Source organism: Chiloscyllium plagiosum, unplaced genomic scaffold (assembly GCF_037043375.1).
Source record: "Chiloscyllium plagiosum isolate Xiang-an unplaced genomic scaffold, Cpla_swu_hap1 HiC_scaffold_8, whole genome shotgun sequence".
NCBI lineage: Eukaryota > Metazoa > Chordata > Chondrichthyes > Orectolobiformes > Hemiscylliidae > Chiloscyllium > Chiloscyllium plagiosum.
Window position 1 is genome coordinate 100,027,877 of NW_028270146.1, and position 26,588 is coordinate 100,054,464.

Consider the following 26,588-nt stretch of genomic DNA (forward strand, 5'->3'; position numbering starts at 1 on the left):
TGCCCTCTCTTAGCTCTCCTAATCCCTTTCTTCAGGTCCCTTCTAGCAATCCTGTATCCCTCCATTGCTCTGTCTGAACCTTGTTTCCTCAACCTTATGTAAGCCCCCTTCTTCCTCTTTACAAGACATTCAACCTCCCTCGTCAACCAAGGTTCCCTCACACGACCATCTCTTTCCTGCCTGACAGGTACATACATATCAAGGACACGTCGTATCTGTTCCTTGAAAAAGTTCCACATTTCCACGACATCCTTCCCTGACAGCCTGTGCTCCCAACTTATGCTCCTCAGATCCTGTCTTACAACTTCGTATTTACCCTTCCCCCAATTGTAAAACCTACCCTGTTGCACGCACCTATCTCTTTCCATAACCAAGGTGAAAGTCACAGAATTGTGGTCACCATCACCAAAATGTTCACCCACTAACAAGCCCATCACTTGTCCCGGTTCGTTACCAAGTACCAAATCCAATATGGCCTCCCCTCTGGTCGGGCAATCTACATACTGTGTTAGAAAAGCTTCCTGTACACACTGCACAAACACCGCCCCATCCAATCTACTTGATCTAAAGAGCTTCCAATCAATGTTTGGGAAGTTGAAGTCACCCATGACTACTAACCTGTGGCTTCTGCACCTTTCCAAAATCTGTTTGCCAATCTGTTTCTCCACATCTCTGCTGCTATTGGGGGGCCTATAGTAAACACCCAACAAGGTGACTGCACCTTTCCTAATTCTGACTTCAGCCCATACTACCTCCAGAGGCAGATCCCCCTCGGACTGCCTTTCTGCAGCCATTATACCATTTCTAATTAGCAACGCCACCCCCCCCTCCTTTTTTACCACCCTCCCTAATCTTACTGAAACATCTCTAACCAGGAACCTCCAACAACCATTCCTGTCCCTCTTCTATCCATGTTTCCGTGATGGCCACAACATCGTAGTCCCAGGTACTGATCCATGCCTTAAGTTCACCGACCTTATTTCTGATACTCCTTGCATTGAAGTATACACACTTGAGCCCATCTCTGTGTCCGCAAGTACTCCCTGTCAGTGCTACCTTCTCCACAGCCTCCCTACATTCTTGGACATCCTGACAAACAGCTAGCCTACTTGCTGGACTACAAGTCCGGATCCCATCCCCCTGCCAAATTAGTTTAAACCCCCCCGAAGAGTGCTAGCAAACCTACCTCCCAGGATATTGGTGCCCTTCTGGTTCAGGTGCAACCCGTCATTGTACAGGTCCCACCTTCCCCAGAATGCAGTCCAATTGTCCAAATACCTGAAGCCCTCCCTCCTACACCATCCTTCCAGCCACGTGTTCAACTGCACTCTCTCCCTATTCCTTGCCTCACTGTCACGTGGCACCGGTAACAACCCAGAGATGGCGACTCTGTCCGTCCTAGCTTTTAGCTTCCAGCCTAACTCCCTGAGCTCCTGAATGACCTCCCCACCCCTCTTCCTACCTATGTCGTTGGTGCCAACGTGTACCACGACTTCTGGCTGCACACCCTTAAGGATTCTGAAGACACGGTCCGAGAATCTGTAGTTGACCTCCCTCAGCTCATGGGCTCATTGCATCACTGGTGAATGTATCCTACACCTCAGGATCCCTAAGGTTTGTGTGGGCTGAGACAGATAGGTTAAGCAGGGGCAGAGGGTCTGAGTGGGTTCGGAAGGCACGAGCTGGGCTAGATCCACATGGGAGGATGGAGGACTGTGGTGAAGGAATTAAGATGAGGTAGAGGCTTGGGTTACAGAATCATAGAATCCCTACAGTGTGGAAGCAGTCCATTCAGCCCATTGAGTCCATACTGCCCTCCGAAGAGCATACCGCCCAGAGTCACCTCCCTATACCTCCCTGTAACCCAGCATTTCCCATGGTTAACCCACCTAGCCTACACATCCATGGGCACTATACGTAATTTAACATGGCCAGTCCACTTAATCTTTGGACTGTGGGAGGAAACTGGAGCACACACAGGAAACCCATACAGACATGGGGAAAATATGTAAACTCCACGCAGAAACTGGTCCGAGGCTGGGTTTGAACCCGATTCGTTAGTGCTATGAGGCAGCAGTGCTAACCACTGAGCACTGTGCTGCCCTTCAGGGTTGAGGGAGACAAAGGGAGGGGTTTATAGTGAGTGGGAGCTGGAAAAGTGTGTGTGGGTTGATGAAGAGAACAGGAGTGAACAGGAAGGATTTGCAGTGGTGGGAGAGCTGGTGGGGAAGAGAAAACATGGACTCAGATGGCAAAGAAAGGGTTAGAGCTGCAAAGGACATTTGCAAAGGCAGGGAGATTAAATTTACTAGAGAAACCTATGTCATTCACCAAGGACTGAGTTGCTACATGAGCTGGACATGGTGTGGGATTGAATTGTAGAATGGAGCTCGAAATGATTTGTTCTTCCTGTCACGTAAAGCTGAGGAGGAGGGCTCAGTGCAAAGGGAAGGTTGGTTCTGGAGGTAACAGATATCATTAGGTATTTCAGCAGGGGTAGAATGACATTGGATTCAACACGGACACTTGTCCAGAGGTTAGAATGGGCAGCGGGTGACTGATTTGAGGAGGAGGTAGTTCTCCTGGTGCTAAATGTTGCTAAAGTGCGAGTGGTGAGGGAGTTATGAACAGGGGTAATGATACAGGAAGCTCACTGGTATGGGAAGTAGTCACAGGTGTAGAAAACAGCGGAGCTCTGTTTACCAGCACATGTTGATAGTCATTGCCATAATCCTCAGAGCTGGCAGTTTGCATCTGCTGTGTGACCCACGCCTCCAGTTCTCCAATTTCTCTCAGATACTCATGGAATCGCAATGTCTCTTCTAATTTCCGTAGCCTGGGAATTAAAATAAATAAAGCCCGTCAATTAGCTTCTTACTTGCAAACCTATTCCATATAGCGGGTCTCCACAGGGTGTCCCTGGGCAGGTGTGTGTGCACACAAACACACGTGCGCATGTGTGCACACACACACACACACCCATGTGTACATATATACACAACACACTTCCACACGTGTGTATACGCACACACACACGCATGCACACAGGTGCACACGTACACACACACCCTCCAAACCCAAAGCAATGTGGTTCACTTTTAACTGTCCTCTGGTTAGTTGGGAATGGGTAATAAATGGTCTGGCCAGTGATGCCCATTTTCCATGAGCAAATAGATAAACACACACATACATAACACTTGTGTACATAAATCATCAAACGGACATGAACAAATGCAAACCACGTTCATAGATCTCTCTGCAGGATTACACAAGGGGAAAAAATCACTTAACATGACATTATTCTTGGATTGAGCCTGTTGAATTGGACTGCTTTCATTGCCTAATGCCCATCACCACTTCATCACTGTTACCTCAGGGCATTATCTCAAAGCCAATAGGAGCCATTGAGCCAGAGTACCTGAAGACCCAGAGTCCCTGTACCTGACTGCCGAACACTCCTGCAGTTCCTTCATCCTCTTTCGAATCTGCTCTTGAGGTTCATCCACCATGTCAAAGGTGATGAGTCCTCTGAGCAGAAGGCCCTCAGAAATCTGATGAAGCTCCTCCGCACGGCCTTGGTAATCCTGGATCTGCCGCTCCAGAGCCTGAGGATTAATGAGAACACTGTTCAGAGGGACAAGATGGGGGAAAATGTCACATTTCTTTACCGACTGTATTATAAAAATGCAAATCAGTGACAGCCAGCAGAGGCTTCAGTAACATGCTGGAGGGTCACAGGCTAAGGATGCCGGGGAGGGGTTTGAGATAAGGAGGATCATCTTCATCCAGAGAGTGGAACTGAATTACCATACTGATGGATTACCATCAGTAGAGATACAGTCAGTAGCAGTGTTACATTATGATTTGCTCAGCAGACAGACTTCCTTTGAAAGATCAGCAATGATTGTTTTAGGAAAGTACAGTTGTAACTCCCTCAGATAATGCACTGCAAGTTAGATTGTGCAGTGGCTGCCAGTCACATACTCTACTTCCTACACTGCTACCTGCTGATTAACATATTCTCTCAAAGTAATAACTACACCATCAAACACAAAACAAATACGGATGGGGAAAGATAGCATTCGAATGCTCTGCATCTTAAACCACAGGATCTGATTATAGGGGCAGTCACTGCTTTCATGCTTTTTAAAAAAATGAGAATGGTGAATGATTTGTAACCTTTTGCCGGGGAAAAGCAACTACAATCATTGTACAGGCATAAGGAGATGGTTTTGAGTGCTAACTGTGTAGAGGAGTTCTCCACAACCACCTGATGAAGGAGCAGTGCTCCGAAAGCTCGTGCTTCCAAATAAACCTGTTGGACTATAACCTGGTGTTGTGTGATTTTAACTTTGTGCAGAGGAGGTTAGTCAGCACCTGAGGTTGGGAAGGTAGATTCATGCTTTGATTACAGTCGGTGGTGAATATTCACCTTCAGATGCTGGCCTGTCTCTCTCTCCCTCTCAGATGCTGACACTTGTTCTCTGGTCCATATCTCTGTGAGGGCCCGTCAGATCATTGATTTGCACATGCTCAGACTCAGTTCATTCCACAGCCCGGATGCCTGCACCTATCACCTATGTTTTTTATCAATTGACACAGATAAGTTGAGCTGAATCTCCTCCTTTCGTGCTGTGAATATCTTCGAGTCTACGAATATACAAATTGAAGCAGCAGCACTGTGCATTCTTAGTCAATATAACTTTCAGAATAAATAACGTCCTGGGGAGTTGGATTTAAATCTCACCACAGCAGATAGTAGAGTTTGAATTCAATAAAAATCTGGAAGTAAGAATCTAATGATGACCATGAATCCATTGTTGATTGTTGGAAAAACCCATCTGGTTCACTAATGTCCTTCAGGGAAGGAAACTGCCATCCATACCTGGTCTGGCTTACATGTGATTCCAGACCTACAGCAATGTATGGTTGACTCTTAACTGTCCTCTGGGCAATTAGGGATGGGTAATAAATGCTGCCTAGCCAGGAACGCCCTCATCCAATGAAGAAAAGAGATACAGTACTGTACAATATTTAAAAACAAATACACGCTGTATTCTGTCCACTGTACTTTTTGATTCACCAGGATCCAGCTGGTTTGTCAGCTCAGACAGCTGTTGAGTTCTAGCACTAACTGCACTAGCTGCTGGCCCACAGTACACATTCAACAACGAAGGGAGCAGTCCGAGGTCAGATACGAGACACTGAGCTGCTCGGACTGCAATGCAGCCTACGGTTTTGGTTCTTTTCTAAGTTAACAATCCAGGCCCCAGAGCTGATTCAGTGAGAGGAGGTGAGAGAAAATTGTCAGTCACCATGTGGACTGATTGTGCTTCTGTGACAGGCTGGGGCTCAGTGATATACAGATGGAGATCTAATTATAGGGGTAGTCACTGCTTTCATGCAGAACACCAATCTATTAAACTTGGAGACTTCGCTTGCTGAATCTCTTTGTAAATATCTCCTGGGATACTGGACATACCTGTAGAGACAAGGGCTCCGTGGAGATGAATCTCATAACTCTCACTGAGATTACAGGCCCCACTGATTAACAATGTTAAAGTAAAATAACATTAAATGGAGCAATGTTAGATGAGGACTATCTGTACCATCTGGTCCATTCTTCGCCCTACCAATCTCAAATCAGATTGTTCTTTTAAGTCAACATTTATCCATAAAGCATGAGTCATTGATCTTTTTGTCTATTTTGATGACTATGGTGAGTACAAATTAGAGATAAACTACAGAAACAACACAAGGGATAAAGCCTCAGGACAGGCCTACAAATGAACAGCACAAAGGTTGCAAGTTAGAGTTTCTTTGTTACAGTTAATTAGAAGAGTTCTCTCTGGTGGTATGTTTAGTGCAGAACGTGAATAATGCAAGTCATTCGTAGACAAGCTGCCAAGTTGCCACCTCTGGAGATCACACCTACCTTATGGTTCTTAATCAGCTTCAGAGTGGCAGCTTCGTTCTTCCCATAATCCTCGCTTACCACAAGCTGAAGTTTTTCTGCTGCCCAGGCTTCCAGCTCAGATGCATCTGCGATGAACTAAAATAGAATACAGTTAGCTGGTTTTCTGTCAATACCAGCTATATCTATACTGAAGAGGGAGATGCTGCAGGACAGCATATAATGGCAGCTATGGAGAGGGAGGTGTATCTGTTGCAGGACAGTGAGTACTGGCTGTTGAGTGGAGGGAGATGTAACTGCTATAGAGGAGTATATGCTGTCTGTTGTGGGGAGAAAGGTGAATCTGCTGCAGGAGTATGTTTACTTACTGCACAGTGGAGGGAAATATAACTACTGAAGAGAAGTATATGCTATCTACTATAGAACAGGAGGTGTAACTGCTGCAGGACAATGTATTGTATAAATACATGGTCAAACATACCTTAAGGTGAAATATGTGAACAGTCTGCTTCAGTCTGTAATGGTTACCAAAGAGATGGACGGTGGCTACTGCTAAATGGACCCAAACATATACAGGAATTTATACAGGAGCTAACTACCTCAGTTACCTTTCTCCCCTTGCATTCTGATCTGTACATGAAGAGGAGATGTTGATGTTGTTGTAATATCACTGCATTAATAGTCCAGAGGCTAGGCTAATTCTCCAGAAGCAGCGGATGGAATTTAAATTTGATTAAAAATCTGGAATTGGAAACTACTCTCAACAATGGTGACCTACCATTGAATGTATTGTGGATGGGTCTGAAAGGGTTTAAACTGCCCTCTGTCACCCATGCTGTCATCTTGACCCTCCTTGTAGTCTCCATAATAATTTGTATCAATGGGCCTTGTACTTAGATGTGGACACGATGTAAACTTTATCCTGTTTAACTCAGAAGCGTCTCCTCATTACACCAGCAAGTGGCTTCTCTCTCTCTTTCTCTCTCTCTCTCTCTCTCTCACATACACACACCAGACCAAGTGGATTTTGCAGATCCCTGTCCTGGAAGAGGATAATGGAAGCAAACAGCCCTCCCCTACTGAGCAATGGAGCTTCTTATAACATGGCAGTCAGTGGTGAGGTCTGCTCCCACAACAGATTGTTGTAAAGACCCATCTGGTTCACTAATACTCTTCAGGGAGGACAATCTGGTGCCCTTACCCAGGCTGGGCTATGTGTGATTGCAGACGCACGGCAACACGGTTGACTCTTAACTACCCTCTGAAATGGGCCAGCAAAACACTTCAGTCCAGAGCAGCAACAGAGGGACCTTCCCCGTCAGAGAGTTTAAGAAAAAAACCCTGCACTTACCTGGTGGAACCGCACTGAGTGCTGTAGTTTTTTCCTCCGGTCACCACAAGCTGACTCGAGCTCCTCCCAGCGGCTCTGCAGTTCTCTGCACTTGGGCTCAGTGCCATGGGCTGTGTTGTGCTGGGAGCTGATCATCTGCCAGCCTATCTCCAGCACCTTCTGGACCTGCTGCTTGTGAGTGTTCACTTCAACCTGCAGCTCCTGTAGCAGGAAGAAACACCATGGTCAATGACAGGCTCAAGAACAGGCCTGAGGCCTACATAAGGACGTGGAGGCTGGAGGAGGAGGGGTAAAGTAAAGGCTGGGGGTGAGGACAGAGGAGATGAGACCAGGATGCTATTATAAACTATACTGCACTCCATTCAATAGACCAAACCCATCCCAGTATCTGAGTGGCTAGCCCATTATCCAGCTGTGTTGAACTTACATTTTTCAAGGAATGTTACCTCAGAGCTGCGCAAGCCAACATTATAAGTTCTCCGGCCTCTGAGAACCTGGTCTCAGAACCAAGATCTCGGAGTGTGAAGCCACCCGACTGTAGTCAGCAGTTGGATCTGCTCAAAACACTCACCTTCTGCTTCTGCAGCAGGCTCTGGGCCGTGTCCAGGGACTTGCCGTAGTTCGACGATGTGCAGCTTGGAATGCGCTCAGTGATCCACTTCAACTCCAGGTCACTGTGGTGGTAGAATTCGTGCAGAGCCACTGTTGCTTCTAGAACCTTTCTTCTCTCCTCCAGGGGCTTCTGGAGCGATTCAAACCTACAGCGGAAAGGGGCAGAGCAGAACTGAGAATCAGTGACATGTTGCGAAATTAACTTGACGGGTTTTCCAAAAGGAGGGACCGGCGATTGAATGAGGGAGTAGAACTGCAGACGGGTACCGAGCAAAGGGGAGACTGTGTTGAACAGTGAATGAAGTGTAGAGGAGTCGGAAGGCCCGTGGTCAGGATTACAATGGGGCGTTCTCACTGGGGTGGTTGGGGTCAGGGGGGTGGGCTCTCACCTTCTGGATACTGGACAGCTCAACGCAGGACCCTTTCAGGGAGCTCCATGTACGCCAGGTACCGGTGACTGTCCCCTCACATTGCCCCACTATCTAACCACCTCTCCTATTCTATTTTCACATTTGGAACCATAGCATTCCCACAGTATGCTTTCCTTTATTGGTCAGAGTATTGCGTACAGGGGTTGGGAGGTCATGTTGCGGCTGTACAGGACATTGGTTAGGCCACTGTTAGAATATTGCATGCAATTCTGGTCTCCTGCCTATCAGAGAGATATTGTGAAATTTGAAAGGGTTCAGAAAAGATTTACAAGGATGTTGCCAGGGTTGGAGGATTTGAGCTACAGGGAGAGGCTGAACAGGCTGGGGCTGTTTTCCCTGGAGCATCTGAGACAGAGGGGTGACCGTATAGAGGTTTAGAAAATCATGAGGGGCATGGATAGGGTAAATAGGCAAAGTCTTTTCTCTGGGGTCGGGAGTCCAGAACTAGAGGGCATAGGTTTAGGGTGAGAGGGGAAAGATATAAAAGAGACCTAAGGGGCAACGTTTTCACGCAGAGGATGGTTTGTGTCTGGAATGAGCTGCCAAAGGAAGTGGTGGAGGCTGGTATAATTACAACATTTAGAAGGCATCTGGATGGGTATATGAATAGGAAGGATTTGGAGGGATATGGGCTGGGTGCTGGAAGGTGGGACTAGATTGGGTTGGGATATCTGGTCAGCATAGATGGGTTGAACCGAAGGGTCTGTTTCCGTGCTGTACACCTCTATAACTCAATCTACCTAATTTGCACATTTTTGGACTGTGGAAGGAAACTGAAGCACCCAGAGGAAATCCACACAGATTTAGGGACAATGCTCAAGCTCCACCGACAGTCGCCCAAGGCTGGAATAGAAACCGAGTCCCTGGTGCTGTGAGGCAGCAGTGCTAACCACTGTGCCACCTTATTTCTGCCTGTAACCCAGAGCAACCACCAGCCTCACCAGTCCAGGTGTTTCTGAGTCTGCTCCAGTATTCTCTGAGAGTCAAAGTGATCTGTCGCCACCTTCCTGGCCCGGTTGACAATGCTGTTAATTTTCTCTGCGAGCTCGCGCATTTCGCACTCCAGCCACTTGTGCTCTTTCAGGAGGAGTCTGCTGGAGCGCAGGTCATGGCCTGTGTTGGGATTTAGCAGCATCTTCTCGATCTGTTCAAGTTTTGTTTTGGCATCCTAGGGGGAGAGAGAGAGAGTGGGAAAATTGAATCAGCAACACTGGAACCGCAGCAACATTACCAGCCGGACCCTACATCAGGAAAAGAAGAGCTGAAAAATGTGTTGCTGGAAAAGCGCAGCAGGTCAGGCAGCATCCAAGGAGCAGGAGAATCTACGTTTCCTGAAGAAGGGCTTATGCCCGAAACGTCGATTCTCCTGCTCCTTGGATGCTGCCTGACCTGCTGCGCTTTTCCAGCAACACATTTTTCGGCTCTGATCTCCAGCATCTGCAGTCCTCACTTTTTCCCATCAGGGAAAGAAGCACAGTCCCATCAACTGGATGACCAATGGGTTGGATTATTGCTGACATTGCCCACAAGTACACGGTTTTATGTTATAGTTATATGCGCTCTGCCACTGCAATGCTGGTCAGAGGAGCAGTACTGGAGGAGCGCTGCATAGTCTGAGGTGCCACCTTTCTCAGGCAAGTCATTAAACTGAGGGCCCGTCTGTCACTTAAAGAGCAGGGATGTCTATTGGAATCTTGGTCAACATTTATCCCTCAAACAACACCGACATTAAAGAGTTACCTGGCACTATCCTAAAGAACATCATTGTTCGCACAATGCTTTGGGAGTTGGATAAAAAAAACTTTTATCTTTGGATCAAGACTCTAAAGCACATTGCCATTCTTACGTGTACTGCTCAGTTAATAGTGAACATTTCTGTAAGGAATGTCATGTGGACCAACCAGAACATAGAACATTACAGCCGCAGGCTGACTTGAAAACCATCCCACCCCCCCCATCCAGAAGTGGTCTCATTCAGCCTGAGAGATGTGTCCAATGCTGGTGATGGGCACAGTACCCATGCCCCCATCTGAAACAGCCTCACACCTGTAGTAGCTCCATGAGTTGCTCCTGCTGGCCAGCTTGCCTCATTTTGTCCCCGCGCTCTACCAGCTTATTGCAGAGCTTCATCCACTTCTCCCTTAATGTCGCCAGGCAGGATCGGATATTGTCCCTGGCATAATGGTTCTCTTCGATCAGATTGTTGCCTGTCTGATGGAGAAAGGGAAAATATAAGTACATACATACCACTTCCCTGACAGAGTATCACGAAACACTTCAATCAGCCTAACCCCAAGGTGAGATTATATTTCTTGCAATAGAATCAGAGAAGCAGACAGTGCAGGAGGAGGTTTTCAGCTCATCACGAATATTATTCCAAGGAATATTACTGTTTGAGTTGAGACTCTGAGCATAATCAGGAAAATCTGAGCAGGAAAATCAATTTTTCGGGCAAAAGCCCTTTATTCTGATGAAGGGCTTTTGCCCGAACCATCGATTTTCCTGTTCCTCGGATGCTGCTTGACCTACTGTGCTTTTCCAGCACTACTCTAATCTTGACTCTAATCTCCAGCATCTGCAGTACCCACTTTCCCTATAATCCCAAGTGCTAACTTGTCCCTGAAGCTTACTAGCCTTATTACGAAAATCTAACAGTGCAGGAGAGGCCATTTACTCCATTGCGTCTGCACTAGCACTTGGAACATTATGACTTAGTGCCATTCTCCACACTTTCCCTTTAACTCTGTACCTTATTCCTATTTAAATAACCATCCAATACCCTGTTGAATGCTTCAATTGAACCTTCCTCCCACACACTTCCAGGCTGAGCATTCCAGACCATAACTACTCAGTGTGAAAAAGGCATTTTCTCATATCAACCTTTAACTTTGCAAAGTTTACTTGAAATCCACTTGGTTCCTAATCCTTTCAAAATTTCCCTGTATATATTCAATCCTGGCCACTCACGATGTTCAAAACTATTAACAAACCTCCTCTGCATCAAAACAGACTCAACTTCTCCAATCTTCCCTCATCACTAAAGTGTCTCATCGCTGTAATCATTCTCATAAGCACTCTCCCCGATGTATTCACATCCTTCCTACAGGGTGGCACAGGGAACTGTACACTATCCCTCCAATATGAATTCAGCATCGCCTCCTTTCTCTGCCCCTATTAACACAGCCAAGGATTAATGCCACCAGAAACAGTGACGTGCCTATGACTGAATACCTTCACCATTGTAGCTACTTCCTCATTCCAGTCACTTCAAAATATGGGATATTGCTTATTCCACTGTTGTTTAATAGGGCTGTATGCTAATTTGAAGGTGGGAAGGGAGAAGTGAGGTTTGGGGATGGTGAGGGCATGAATGGTCATGCAGGTGGGGGTGTGGGTAGAGATGAGTAAACATCCAACACAAGCTCACTGGACTTTGTCAGGAGTTAAAACCAGACTCCCGCAGTTTCACTCTTCTCTGATCTCACTGCTGCTCCTTTCAGCTACCTTATGCTTTTTCTCCTCAGCTAGACTAAAATGATCTCCCCATGATAAATGAACTTCTCAGCCAGAGCACTAGTCCCTGCTCTGTTCAGCTGTAGTGTGTACACCTCGGATAACAGCCCCTTCTTCCCAAGAACTGGTCCCAACGACCCAAGAGACAGAAACACTCCCTCCTTCGTCAGTTGCCCCAGTCACTGTGGGAAGTGGCCACATTCACCGATGATTTTACCATGTTCAGCAGCAATCCTCAGGTACTGAAGCAATCTATAGCCAAATGTAGCCAGACCTGGACAATATCCAGGCTTGGGCTGGTAAGGAGCAAGTAACATTCGCACCACAATAGCGTCAGGCTATGACCATCTCCGACATGTTAGAATCTAGTTGTTGCCACTTGGCATTCAATGGCATCACCCATTACAAACATCCCAGGGTTATCACTGACTAGAAACTCAAGCTGCTGTTGTAGTCACATATAAATATTGTTAAATTGACTCCAATATCATGTGGATTTGTGTGATTTGATGTCTCATTCTTTTGGATTTAGTATTTTGGATTTGAGTATCTCACCTCTTGACTCCCCAAAGCCTATTCACCATCTACAAGGCACAAGTCAGGAGTGCGATGGAATACTTCCCTGTTGCAGCTCCAACAACACTCAAGCAGCTTGACACCATCCAGGATAAAACAGCCCAACCACAAGCATCCACTCCCTCCATCACTGACACTCAGTAGCAGCAGTGTGCACTATCTACAAGATGTATTTCACCAAGGGTCCTTCAACAGCACCTTCCAACACCATGACTTGTACCATCTAGACAGACAAGGGCAGCAGATGCATGGGAACATGATCACCTTCAAGTACCTTCCAAACTGCCTATTATCTTGACCTGAAAATAGTTATTCAGTGTCACTGGGTCACAATCCTGGAATTTCCTCCCTAACACCATTGTAGGTTTACCAACAGCATATGGACTGTCGGGGGTCAAGAAGACAGCTCACCTCTACCTTCTCAAGGGGGATAAATGCGGGCCCAGCTAACAACGATTGCGAACCAGAAACAAATAGAAAGTTCAGGTCAACTGCCGTCTCCGTGGATCCGGTTTCCACGGTTTCAATCAGCTGCGGTTTACCACAGCCTGAACATATTACAGGGAACATTCCAGAACCAGGGACCAGGGGGTTGCCGGAAAGGCACGTTTCCCATTTAAATGAATGGGTTTGTGACGATCTGCAATTTCAGGTTTCCGCAGTAGGTCTTTAAGTGTGTCCCCCGCAGGAAGCGGGGGACTACTGTAATTCTACTAACCTCCTGTTTCTATACTCATGAGGACCCAGCACTAGGAATAATCCTGTGAACACCTTTGAGGTCCTGTTTTTAAAATTTCAATCAGTATATCATTCACATGAGATTTGAGCTTAACCCTCAATGTCTCATTGGCAAACTCCATGATACAGGGTTAAACAATACCTCAGGTTTCATGTCTGGTCAGATCTGGCTCCAGGACTGCAGCTGCAATCCTATAACTGAACTGACTTCTGCTGACCTAGGGGCAGAGAAAGGAAATAATTCCCACTCTTCAATACTGCCCAGGAGTGAGTGAGTGAATGTTTCTCTCTCTCTCTCTGTTTAAATGAGCAAACTGCATATTCATTTCTCTATCTATATGTGTGTATGTTTGTCTGTCCCTGTGTTTGTGTGTATACATGGATGTCTGCGCATCTGTATTCATCAATAAAGTTGTTTCTATCTGTGGTGGAGTTAAAAAAATAAACAGAAAATCTTGGAGAAACTCTGCAGGTTGGGCATCAGCTGTGGAGACAGAAAGGGAGGAAAAGTTTCAAGTGTAACGTGAATCTTCAGAAGACCATGATACCCCCAGCATCTTACAGTACACATAGAACATAGAACAGTACAGCACAGTACAGGTCCTTCAGCCCATGATGTAGTGCTGAGCATTTATCTTAATCTAAGATCAACCTAATCAGTTAGCCCACTGACCCTGATACCTCAGTGTTACTCAAGACATTGTAGTCTCTCTGACAGGATGTTTAGAGGTCATGTTATGAACTTTACGTTGTGGTTGGACACAACATATTGGACCCTTCACTGGGTGATTTAGGTGGGAAGCTGGGTCCTGCACATTTTATCGGAGTCTCTGAGAAAGCCTTGGCAGGAAGCTGTGTTTCCAGGAGGTTAACCCGAATGTAGCAGCTGTACCTTCCTCAGGTCGTCCACTCGCACTTCATTTGCCATCACCTCCTTCTCCACAGCCTCGTGTCTCTTCAGTTTGCGGAGGATGTTTGTTGGGTCCCGGTATGACTCATCCGAGGCAATTTTGAACTTCTCATCGATCCACATTAGGAGCTCAGCTACATCTCTGTTAAATTCCTAGAGGGATGGAAATGAAGAAATAAAGTAGTGTTATGGCTCAGTCAGACTGCTCTTTGAGTACAGCGTTCCGTTATTATCACTTCAAGGAGTGGTAAATCACCAGGATGGTACCTGGACTCAAAGTTTTAAATTCTGAGGAGAGGCCACATTGGCTGGGCTTGTAGCCCCCTGAGTTTAGAAGCAGGAGGAGGTAATCTTTCAAAATGGAGATTTGATAATGTTGTCGGTGAGAAGCTGTTTTCTCTGGTGGGGCAGTTCAAACCAAAGTGGTCAAACGTCACCACTAGAGCTAAACCATTTAATGGGGACGCCAGAAGGCACTTTTTTAACAGAAAAGATAGAGAAAGTCTAAACTCTGCTGCCCCCAAAATAGGCTGGTAAGGCGGAGGGGCAATTCAAAAGAGAGATTTTTCCTCACTAAGTGAGGGGCAGTTGTTCCCAGAAATTGTCCAGTCAAGTAATGGAACAGACCTAAGGGGCTGGATGGCCTATGTGCCAATCCCTCACGGAAGCTTCAGTTTAAATCTCCCGATTGGCGATGGCTGACCACATCACCAGCTTCCATTCATATATCTCTTAAGGATGTGGAAAACCTTCACAATTTCTCCTCTGAGCCAACATTTCCTGCTAGTAATTGGCCCTGGGCTCCTGAGCTTATCCTCGCAGCTTATCCTCCCCTACCCTGCATCCATCCATCAGTTCTCCTTGCTTCTCATGGTACAGTAACTCTGCAATTGTACCCAGTATAACCAAGTGAGGAGGAGCACTGCCCAGATACATACTCAGTAACTTCATGAGTGGGGTACCATGCCCAAAGTTGTGCCCTATGGAATGAGGCATTGATGCCCAGAAATAGCCCGTGTTCTGAGAGTGTGCCTTCTGCGAACTCATTACCCCGAGATTTGTTGTCCACGTCTTTGCTGTCCTTACTGATTCTCCCATTATTTAGTATCACTGAGCTCTCTACTGAAATAACTGCAACCATTAACCGACTCAGAATGTTGACTACCCTTTGAGAAATGATTCATAGACTGTGAAGTACTGAGAGACATATAAAAATTCTGACCGGTTTTCAATCTAATTCTTTGTTAACGAGTGAGACATCAAGCAGTCGGAATGGATAAAGACCTGGAGTTTCTGTGAAGCAAGCAGTCTGCTCCTCCGGTAGTTGCTACTCCGATTGAGATCGGTCCACTTATCGCTGATCACAAACACCCTCTTCCGGATTCTAGACAGACAGAGAAAGATTACAGACAGCTCCAAACCTGCCTGGATCAGTTGGGGATGTCCCCAGGATCTGAAAAGTGCTGCCAATAATGCAAGCCCTTTCTTTCCCATGACACGCGCCTGGTAATAATACCAGAACGATGTATTGTGCCTCTTGTACCTCAGGGTATACTCCCAGAGTGTAATACAATCCCCGAAATGTCAGTCTCATTTTCCGCTGACAATATTCTGCCTATGAATGCAAGCTCGTGCCCCTGGACAGTGCATGTGCTCACAGAGATAAAATGCTTGAGGAGATGTTAAGAAGTGAATAAAGTGAGTAGGCTCGAAGGGCCGAACTCCTTGTTCCTAGTTTTATGTTCTAAGTGTTGAAGCACAGGACAAGATCACCAATGCATTGATCCTGCCAAAGCGGGGACAGACAATCACACATTAGTCTGAATCTGTCGATAAGAAGGCTGCTTTAAGAGCCAAGGACCGTATATAAGGCTTTAGTTAGAGTGGATACTATTACAAACATAAGATGGGTCCACTTCCTCGAAGAAAGTGCTAATTTGAGGTGAGTTCTTATGAAAAAATCCCGATTAGAAGTACGTATTAGTAAGCAAGAAGTAATTAATTAATGAAGTAATTAAAAAGTAAGAGATTTTGCCAAGAATGGAAGGTATGAGTCATAGAGTCAAACAGCATGGAAACAGACCCGTCAGTCCAAGCAGTCCATGTCGAATATAATCCCAAACTAATCTTGTGCCACCTGCCTGCTTCTGGCCCATATCCTTCCAAACCTTTCCTATTCATGCATCTACCCAAATGTCTTTTAAATGTTGTACCCGCTTTGTCAGGAAGTTCTGTGTAAGGTTGGATTAGATTAGATTAGATTAGATTAGATTAGATTAGATTAGATTACTTACAGTGTGGAAACAGGCCCTTTGGCCCAACAAGTCCACACCACCCCGCCGAAGCGCAACCCACCCATACCCCTACATTTACCCCTTACCTAACACTACGGGCAATTTAGCATGGCCAATTCACCTGACCTGCACATCTTTGGACTGTGGGAGGAAACCGGAGCACCCGGAGGAAACCCACGCAGATACAGGGAGAACATGCAAACTCCACACAGTCAGTCGCCTGAGGCGGGAATTGAGCCCGGGTCTCTGGCGCAGTGAGGCAGCAGTGCTAACCACTGTGCCATCGTGCCGCCCACTTTTTTTCCCTGGATCGTAGGAGGTTGGGAGATGACCTTATTAGAGACGTTCATAAAATTATGAGGGGTATACGCTGAATGGCAGGTGTCTTTTCCTTAGGGTAGGAGATTTCAAGACTATGGGGGATTTTTTAAGTTGAGAGGAGAAAGATTTTAAAAAGACCTGAGGGGCAATTTTTATTTTACATACAGAGTGCTTTGTGTGTGGAATGAACTTCTAGAGAAAGTAGTGGATACAGATACAGTTACAACATTTAAAAGACACTTGAATAGATAGGTGAATAAGAAATGTTTGGAGAGATATGGACCAAGCACGGGCAGGTGGGACCAGTTCAGTTTGAGATTATGGTCAGCATGGATTGATTTATTTCCATGCTTTATGTTTCTATGAATGATTTCAGGTGACCATATGGTGTCGGAGTAGCTAACAAGTGCACAGCCTAGAAATGGCAAGGCAGGTACCATTTTAACTAAAACTAGCCTGCTTGCATTGATGGACATTTCAAATCCATTCACAGACCGTAAGGGGCAAAATCGAGAGACAGAAAATTATTGGGCAAGGCACTTGCGAGGCCTTGTTAGCAGCACAGGCTGTCTGGAAATTTCATTTGAGGGGTACAAAAGCCACCTGGGGTTAGTCTTCAGGTTATCAGTACAAGGGTAAAAGTGAAATGTGTCCAGGATTCTCCTTCACTGACTCTAACCATGAAGCTAACCCAGCAGTGAATGTAACAGACTGTTCAATTCACAGTGCACCTCTTTCATGCTTCCACCCAAGACCCTGCTCATCCTTCTCTTCTGAGTTAAACCTAGAAAAGTACTGGGTAGTAGATGTAGGTTTGCTCGCTGAGCTGGAAGGTTCGGTTTCAGATGTTTCGTCACCATACTAGATAACATCTTCAGTGAGCCTCCGGACGAAGTAGCCCGCTTTCTATTTATATGTTTGAGTTTCCTTGGGTTTGTGATGACATTTCCCTGTGGTGGTGTCATTTTCTATGGTGATGTCATTTCTGGTTCTTTTTCTCGGGGGTGGTAAATGGGATCCAAGTCAATGTGTTTGTTGATGGAGTTCCGGTTGGAATGCCATGCTTCTAGGAATTCTCGTGTGTGTCTCTGTTTAGCTTGTCCTAGGATGGATGTGTTTCCCAGTCGAAGTAGTGTCCTTCCTCGACCATTTATAAGGATACTAGTGAGAGTGGATCATGTCTTTTTGGGTCTAGTTGATGTTCATGTATCCTGATGGCTAGTTATCTGACTGTCCAATGTAGTGTTTGTTACAGTTCTTGCAAGATATTTTGTAAATGACATTAATTTTGCTTGTTGCCTGTATAGGGTCTTTAAAGTTCATTAGCTGCTGTTTTAGTGTGTTGGTGGGTTTGTGGGCTACCATGATGTCAAGGGGTCTGAGTAGTCTGGCAGTCATTTCCGAGATGTCTTTGATGTAGGGGAGAGTGGCTAGGGTTTCTGGACGGGTTTTGTCTGCTTGTTTGGGTTTGTTGCTGAGAAATCGGCGGACTGTGTTCATTGGGAACCCATTCTTTTTGAATACACTGTGTAGGTGATTTTCCTCTGCCACCAGGATACACGAACATCAACTAGCCACAAAAAGACACTACCTACTCTCACCATTATCCTTACATATGGGTGAGGAAGGACACCAATTCGACTGGGACAACACATCCATCCTAGGACAAGCCAAACAGAGAGACTCACGAGAATTCCAAAAAGCATAGTATTCCAACTGGAACTCTATCAACAGAAACATTCACTTGGATCACATTTACCACCCCCTGAGACAAAGAACAGGAAGTTATGTCACCATAGGAAATGATGTCACCACAGGAAATGACATCGCTAACCCAAGGAAACCCAAACATTTAAATAGAAAGTGGGCTACACCACCAGTGTTCATCTGGAGGCTCACTGAAGATGTTACCTAGTATGGTGACAAAGCAACCTAAAAATGAACCTTGCAGCTCAGCAAGCAAACCTACATCCAGAACTACAAATCTTCTCAAAACTTGCTAGTACTGGATAGTTTGCTCAATCTTTTCCAAGGCTTGAGAGAGGAACAAAACCACATAATTCAAACTTAGCCATTGCTGGATGATTGGGATTGTGAAATCAACACTGACATCTCATTTTTAAAAAAATTATTGGTTGCTTAAGCTGAAGCTGCTTCAGCAGTATTTAATAATCTGCATTGCTTCAGAAGTATTTAATTAAGGTGTATTGTTCTGGTTAGCACTGCTGCCTCATAGCACCAGGGACCAAGGTTCGATTCCCCCCTTGGGCGACTGTCTGTGCAGCCTTTGCACACTCTCCCCATGTCTGCGTGGATTTCTTCTGGGTGCCCTGGTTTCCTCCCACGATTCAAAGATGTGTAGGCCAGGTGAATTGGCCATGCTAAATTGCCTGTAGTGTTAGGTGCATTACTCAGTGGCAAATATAGGGTAGGAGAATGGCTCTGGATGGGTTACTCTTTGGAGGGTCGGTGTGGACTTGTTGGGCCAAAAGGCCTGTTTCCATACTGTAGGGAATCTAATCTAATAAACTGTAGTAATTTATGAGTATTTAATGATCTGTATTATAGCAGAAGCTATAATATAATAAGCATATTATTCCAGGAATATTCAATAAGCAGTATTGTTCCAGAAATACTTAAAAGGCTGTATTACTTCAGGAGTATTTAGTAAGCTATATTGTCCACGGAGTATTAGACAAGTTAGGAGAAAGCGACGACTGCAGATGCTGGAGATCAGAGTTGAAAGGGTGGTGCTGGAAAAACACAGCCCATCAGGCAGCATCCGAGGAGCAGGAGACTCCTGACTCGTTGAGAGCCAAAACGTCGTTTCTCGTGCTCGTCGGATGCTGCCTGACCGGCTGTGCTTTTCCAGCACCACACTTTTCGACCCCATAGTAGATAAGCTGCTTTATTTCTGGAGTATTTAATAAGCTGTATTTCTCCAGGATACTGTACTGTTGCACGAGTCTCCAACTGTTCTTATTGTTGGAGAAGAGATCTGGGGTAAAATCAGTGAACTAATGTCTTTGTTCACTGCATTGGCCTTATTAGTAAAAGCTGACCTAGATATGAGTGATAGGGAAGAAGTCCCAGGGCCAACTGGGAGTAATCGAAGATATGAAAAGCAAAGGGAAAGTTTAACTGGTATCTGAGCCTTTGCTGAGATACAGAATCCAAAAACAACTGGGAGATCACTTAGGTTAGAATGAGGGCAAAAATGGAAATAGATTAGCAACTGACATTAAAAAAACTATTGTCTATAAACAAATTGTAAAACTATAAGTAATAGTTAGGAGTTGTATAGTTAGAAAGGATACTAATTAGAATTCAGGAAGAAAACATTCTTGTGAAGGCAGAGAGCATGAATTAGGGACTAAATGAGTACTTTGTAACCACTTTCACTAAAGAAGAGGGAGCTGTCAATGAATCACAAACCGAGGAGGCAGTGCTGGTTGTCCATTGTGGCAAGAAAAGAGAGTAGTGAGGGCTGTGGCTCAGTCGGTGGGTCACACTCCAATGTAGCATGGAGGCAGTACTGTACCTTCGGAGGTCCTATCATCTCAGATGAGATGTTAAACCAAGGCTCCATCTGCCTGTTCAGATGGATGAACACCATGCAATGTATAGCAATCATCCAAGACTCTGCAATCAAGTTACATTAACAATAATCTTGAACTTCAGCAGCATAGATCTCTGCTTGAGAATGCACCTATTGCAGACCTGGACATCAGCAATCCAGTTACTAAGAGGCCAGTACGTACGCATTAGTGTAGTTGCTATTTTTGGAGAGTCTGGAGGCTTTGTCCTGCAGCCCCCGAATTCTCTGGTCCGTTAGCTTCAGTACATTCTCATAGTCTTCGTGCCTCTTCAGCAGGCTGCTGACAGAATCCACATTGTCCTTTTAAAAGTAATACATACTGTTAGAGATCTCAGAGGTCACATTTACAGCCCGTTCTCATTTAAACGGCAGTGTGGCTGCAGTGGGAGCACCTTCACCTCAGGGTCTGAAGCCTTTTGGGACTCAAATCCAAATCTAGATCATTGAAGGCATGGCCCAGACTGGCACTCCATTGAAAAAGAGCTGCACAATCTCAAATGGGAGGACACCAAGACTCCAAATGCCTTTTTAAATGGATGTACAAGATGCCAGGTCACTACTTTAAAGAAAAGCAGGGGAGTTCAACTGATATCCTGGTCAGCTATCTCATAGTCAACTTTAGAGAAACTGTCTATTTCATCATTATCACATTGCATGATCTGACAGCCTTGTGTTCCAACATCACAAATGTGATGATACTGTGTCTTTAAGAGATGTGTTCTGTGCTGTTTCTCTTGCAGAGGGGTGTTGTCACAGTGGTCTCCTTCAGACAGGCTGTTAGTAAACAGCTTTGAGTTCTCTCTGGGTGTCTTTTTTTGTGGGACAAAAGAATCATCAGTGGGCAGGGTAAAGATCCAAAAGGATTTTAGCTTTACTTTCAGTAGTTGGTGGTTGTTGTTGGCTGTTGGAGCTGAAAAGGTTGAGTTCTCTGCTGCTAGAGTGAAGTCTTAGAAAGAAAGATTTCCTCTTAAAAATCAGGAGGGGCAGATGGTTTATTTCAGCGTTTCTCAGTATCAGACTGGAAAAAGACAGCACATGAGAATAAATACTGTGTTGTTAAATTGCCTTTGCCAAGGGTGTGTTTATAAGATGCTGCCTATATTAGAACAGTTGATGATTAATGGTCAAATAATACATTATCTTCTTAAGTATTTCCGTAAAGTTATGTCATTTTTTTTGTTGTACAGTAAGTGTGTTGTAAGAATAAAGTGTATTTTGATTAAAGCTTAGTGGTGGATCAATCGAAGCATATCCAGAACACAACACCTTACACCTGCCTTTTAAAAAACGTGAAAGGTAGAGTCTAGGCTATCTCCTTTTTGGGAGGGGGGGAGTGGGGGGAAAGGGGTCTGGTCCATAACACAAATCACAGGTGTCTCATTGGGTGTGAAGTAATTCTGGTCCTCCTGAGATTTTGAAAGACACTGTGGAAGTTACTGTTCAAAGTCTTTCTTTTGTTTGTGATGTATTGAGGCCTGTGAGTACTCGGGGGTGCTGTCCTCGACTGTTGTTTAACCAGCTGCATGCTTCTGGGTAACGCCACCTTTTGAGATTCTCATCTCAACATCAGCTCAAGGTCTCACTCTCACCACCATTTGGTGAGAACTTGCCCTCAGCACCTCGATGTCACATGACCCCCGACTGGAAACAAACTTTCAGAGCGGGTTGGGTTGTTAGGGTGGCTAAGGGAAGAGGCACAAGGCCCATTCGGAAGGGCGAAACGGTCAGGGGAGGTCATCAGTCCAGAACCACATTCTCTGGAGGGGGAAGATGGGGTGAGGGGAGGTGGGGCAAGGGGAGGGAGTAAAGAGAAGAAGGGAAGAGGTGAGGGAAAATGAGGGAAGAGGGGGCGAAGGGAGGAGCGAGGTGAAGTTAGAGGAGGAGGCGAAGGGATGGGGCAAAGGGAAGAAGGGAAAGGGGTGAGGGAAGGGGATGTGACCGTACTGGCAGAACTATGTTTCCTTACCCTACTGTATCATTCCTCTGCATTACTACAAATAGGAGTTAGTCTGCTTTAGGCACCATGTTCAGTTTATTTATAATTGGGCTAAGAGATTTCAATCTTGTTGGAGTCCACTCGATTCCTCCTGCAGATGTTAACCTATTATCCATCCCTTGCTGCCTGAACCCATTGAAAATCAAATCAAGTCACATGGCACCTCAGATCAGTTAGGATAGTATTCCTCCTTCGTCTGGAGGACATCCATTTGCTGTTTGGGTTTTTACAAAGCAGCAACTTTTAATTCATTTCACCAATCCACAAACATTCACATTTATCAGCAATGTGGGATTAAGTTCTCAGACCTCCACGTTTACGAGTGGATATTGTACGCTAACCCAGGAAGTCTACTATGAACAGAGAAGTAGAGAGAAATGAAGCCCTTTGACTTTTCTCCACCAGTCAATTAGATCATGGTTGATCTCTTCCACTTGGCTGACTTCTCCCAGCCCACCCCCAGGACAGTGTACATTACCCCGAGATCGCTGATTTTCAGGAAGGCTTCGTGACCAGCCAGAGTCGCTTCGATGCGATCCGCCTCCCGGTTGAACTGCTGCAGCTCCAGCCCTTCCTGCAGCCTCGCGTTCCGCTCCTTCCACGCAGCCTCCAGCTCTGCCTGCACCTCCATCACTTTCTGCATCGTGTGAGGGACCTCACCCACACAGTTCCCCTTCATCACCCGATCTCCCAGCTCGTGCAACTTCTCAAACCTTTCATAAGACAGAGAGATGCATTTGAACTCTAAGTTGGCACTCCCTACAATCAGTTTAGCCACCAGCTTCACTTCCCTGTCCCCAGCATCACACTTCACTGCCAACACTTTCCTAGCAACCAAGTAACTGCCTGATCCTCTGATCTCCTGAGCTTTACTTAGAACCAGACATTGACACTGAAGGGCTGAAAATGTGTTGCTGGAAAAGCACAGCAGGTCAGGCAACATCCAAGGAGCAGGAGAATCCACGTTTCAGGCATAAGCCCTTCTTCGGGGCTGCCTGACCTGCTGCGCTTTTCCAGCAACACATTTTCAGCTCTGATCTCCAGCATCTGCAGCCCTCACTTTCTCCTCGAAGATTGACACTGAAGGATCTACCAGAACATTCCCTTTTCCCAAACTTTGGCTCAATAAACAGAAGATATTAATTAAGATTGAGATGTGTTGAAGTCCAAAGGGATTTCATAATTCACTGGAGGTTAATGTGAAGTTGCAATCAGCAATTCGGAAGGCAAATGGTACGTCAGTCCTTTTCTCTTGCAAGGAGATTTATGTACAGGAGCAAAGTGTCTTGCTTCAATTGAATAGAAGCTTGGTTAGGCTGTACCTGGGGTTACCGTGTGTAATTCCAGTCTCCTTGCCTAATAAGGGATACATTACTCATAAAGCGAATACAATGGAGACTGATTCATAACTTCATAAGATATAGGAGCAGAATTAGGCCACTCAGCCCATCGAGTCAGCTCTGCCATTCGATCATGGCTGATATGCTCCTCATCCCCATTTTCCTGCCTTCTTTCCATATCCCTTCACACATTACCAATTAAAAATCTGTCTAACTCCTCCTTAAATTTACCCACTGTCCCAGCATCCACCACACCTGGGGTAGCGGATTCGACAGATTCACAACCCTTTCGGAGAAGTGGTTTCTCCTCAACTCTGTTTTAAATTTGCTCCCCCTTATCCTAAGACTATGACCTCTCATCCTAGAATGCCCCACATCCGCTCTACATCTACTTTATCCATACCTTTTATCATCCCAAATACCTCAATTTGATCTCCCCTCATTCTTCGAAATAGCAGAGAGTATAGGCCGAAACTATTCAATCTCCCTTTATATAACAAAACCCTCATCTCTGGGATCAATCGAGTGAACCTCCTCTGAACTGCCTCAATCTTTCCTCAAATAAGGGGTCCAAAACTGTGCACAATACTCTTGCCAATGCCTTGTATAGTTATAATACTTCCTTACCTTTATATTCTAATCCTTCAGCTCTAAGAGCCAATATTCCATTCCCTTTCTTTATTATCTGCTCTAACTGCAGGCTAGTTTTCTGTAACTCAGGAACAAGTACACCTAGATCCCTCAGCACCGGAGCATCCCAAAGTCTTTCCCCAGTAAGATAATAAGTTGCCTTCCCATTTTTTTTGACCCAAATGAATGACCTCCCAGGAATAGTAGGACTGTGCTATACCAAGCGAGATTGAACAGACTGAGCCCGTATTCTCTGGAGTTTAGAACACTGTGAAGTGATCCCACTGAAACTTACAACAGTCTCGAAAGAGATCGGTGGATGGACGTTGAAAATCTGTTTCTCCAGGTTGGGGCTGGAGGTGGGGCATCCTAGTACCAAGGGACACAACGCAAGAACAAAAGGCAATGAAATAGACATGGAGTGGATGCTTCCTCTTGTGGGGCATTCTAGGAAGAGAGGTCATGGTTTTAGAATAAGGGGGAGCAAATTTAAAACAGAGTTGAGGAGAAACCATTTCTCCCAAAGGGTTGTGAATCTGTGGAAGGTGCGGTGGATGCTGGGACAGTGAGTAAATTTAAGGAGTTAGACAAGGTTTAATTGGTACTTTCTTCACTCAGGGCTTGGTAAATCTTTGGAATTCTCTACCTGTGCCTGTGAAAGCTGTTGTTTTAGTGAGTTCAAGGCAGATGTATTTCAGGGTGGGGTGGAGGCAAATGGAGCACCCATAGCAATTCCTTGAAGCTGAAGAATTCGGCTCGCCTTTCTCTAGGAAGAATGTTGTTAAACGTGAGAGGGTGCAGAAAAGATTTACTAAAATGATACCGAGACTGGGGGGGGTTTAAGCTAAAGAGAGAGGCTGAATAGACTGGGCGCCCAGCCTCTGGTGGGTTAGAGGCTGAGGGCTAATCTTGTAGAGCTTTATAAAATCATGAGGGGCATGGATAGGGTCTTTTCTGCAGGGTAGAGGAGTCCAAACCTCAAGGGCATAAGGACTTAAGGTGAGAGGAGAAAGACTTAAAAAGGACGTGAGGGGTAACATTTTCAAGCAAAGGGTGGTGTGTGCATGGAATGAGCTGCCAGAGGCTGGTACAATTACAACATTTAAAAGGCATCCGGATGGGTATATGAATAGGAAGGGATTAGAGGGACATGGGCCGGGTGCTGGCAAATGGGACTAGGTCAGATTGGGATATTTAGTCGGCGCGGACGATTCAGACTGAAGGGTCTGTTTCCATGCTGTATGACTCTATGACAACGAATTAAGTTGTTTATAATAAGCACAGCCACATGGACGAGGGTACTGGGGAGTTGGAGATCTAGCAGGCTGTCTTGCTGAGGGATGGAGCTGGAGAGGAAGTGGACATTCAACAACAACCTCTATTTATATAACCGTGTATGAACCTTTCTTTGCCCCTTGGTGGTACCAGGTGCTAACAGTAAGAGGAATGACTCTTCTCTGGGTCTTGTCTTACCTGATTTTATGTGCGTTGATCTCCAGCAGCAGATCATTGTGTTCCTTCAGAAGGTTTTCAGCAGAGCCCACATCGAATCCCATCTCCTTGCTGTTCAGCTTGTCCTTCATGTTCCCAGCCCACAAGAGAAGCTCCTTGCTCTCCTGGCTGTACAGCTGCTGGTTATAAGCATCCGACAAGAGCTGCCTTCTCCGCGAGGCCTGACCCTTCACCCTGTGCAGCAGGGCCTCCATCTCATGAACCTGCTCCATGATCGCTGCACTCTCTGCAGGATTGGTGTCCTTAATCCTGTAACATCATCAGACACAGGAGAGCACAACAATGTCAGCCCACAGATATCTTCACGTCACAGTACGAGTTACAGGACAGGCCTAAAACAGAGCGTGTGGCAGTGATACACAGCAAACATTTTATTAGTGTGCCAGCTACTCGAATATTCTGGATAATCAAGAGGAATGCATAACCACTGTAAACCCTGACCAAATATTTGCGACATGAAAATCCCTTTAAAAATCTATCTAAAAACAGCAACGCACTTGCTAAAGCCATTAATTATCTGACTGTGCCTGTCTCCATTCTCACATCATTGATATACTTCAACTTCCTGCTTGAGTGTCAATACCACTTGCTTATGTTTGCTGCTCATGGTAGTTTTTGGAGTTTGTATGATGGCAGACGGGCAAAAACCCTTTGCAGCAAACTGTGATCATTACAGACAATACGGTGGCACGGGAGGTGCCAATTGTGCTCAGTTTGAGACCACAGGTTGGACCCTGCAGAAACCACCATTCTGAGGAAAACTGAGAGATCAGATTTCACTGGGAGAGGATTCAAACCCCAGCAGACGTAAACGCAAGTCAGAAGGGAGGTCACACGCAGAGCTTTCTCAGC

General features: G+C 45.6%; 1 protein-coding gene across 1 annotated transcript in view; it reads right to left on the minus strand.

Annotated features, from left to right (window-relative positions):
* sptbn5 (spectrin, beta, non-erythrocytic 5) overlaps nt 1-26,588 on the minus strand; it is a 247,248-nt gene that overhangs the window by 163,928 nt on the left and 56,732 nt on the right. The window contains exons 18-29 of the mRNA XM_087990163.1: nt 25,698-25,985; nt 22,733-22,967; nt 20,422-20,558; nt 15,330-15,429; nt 14,028-14,198; nt 10,355-10,519; nt 9,250-9,476; nt 7,837-8,023; nt 7,266-7,466; nt 5,936-6,052; nt 3,442-3,605; nt 2,704-2,836 (exon numbers count right to left, since the gene is read on the minus strand). Of these exons, the coding sequence (XP_087846289.1) occupies nt 2,704-2,836; nt 3,442-3,605; nt 5,936-6,052; nt 7,266-7,466; nt 7,837-8,023; nt 9,250-9,476; nt 10,355-10,519; nt 14,028-14,198; nt 15,330-15,429; nt 20,422-20,558; nt 22,733-22,967; nt 25,698-25,985 (2,125 nt within the window). The remainder of the gene's footprint in view (nt 1-2,703; nt 2,837-3,441; nt 3,606-5,935; nt 6,053-7,265; nt 7,467-7,836; nt 8,024-9,249; nt 9,477-10,354; nt 10,520-14,027; nt 14,199-15,329; nt 15,430-20,421; nt 20,559-22,732; nt 22,968-25,697; nt 25,986-26,588) is intronic.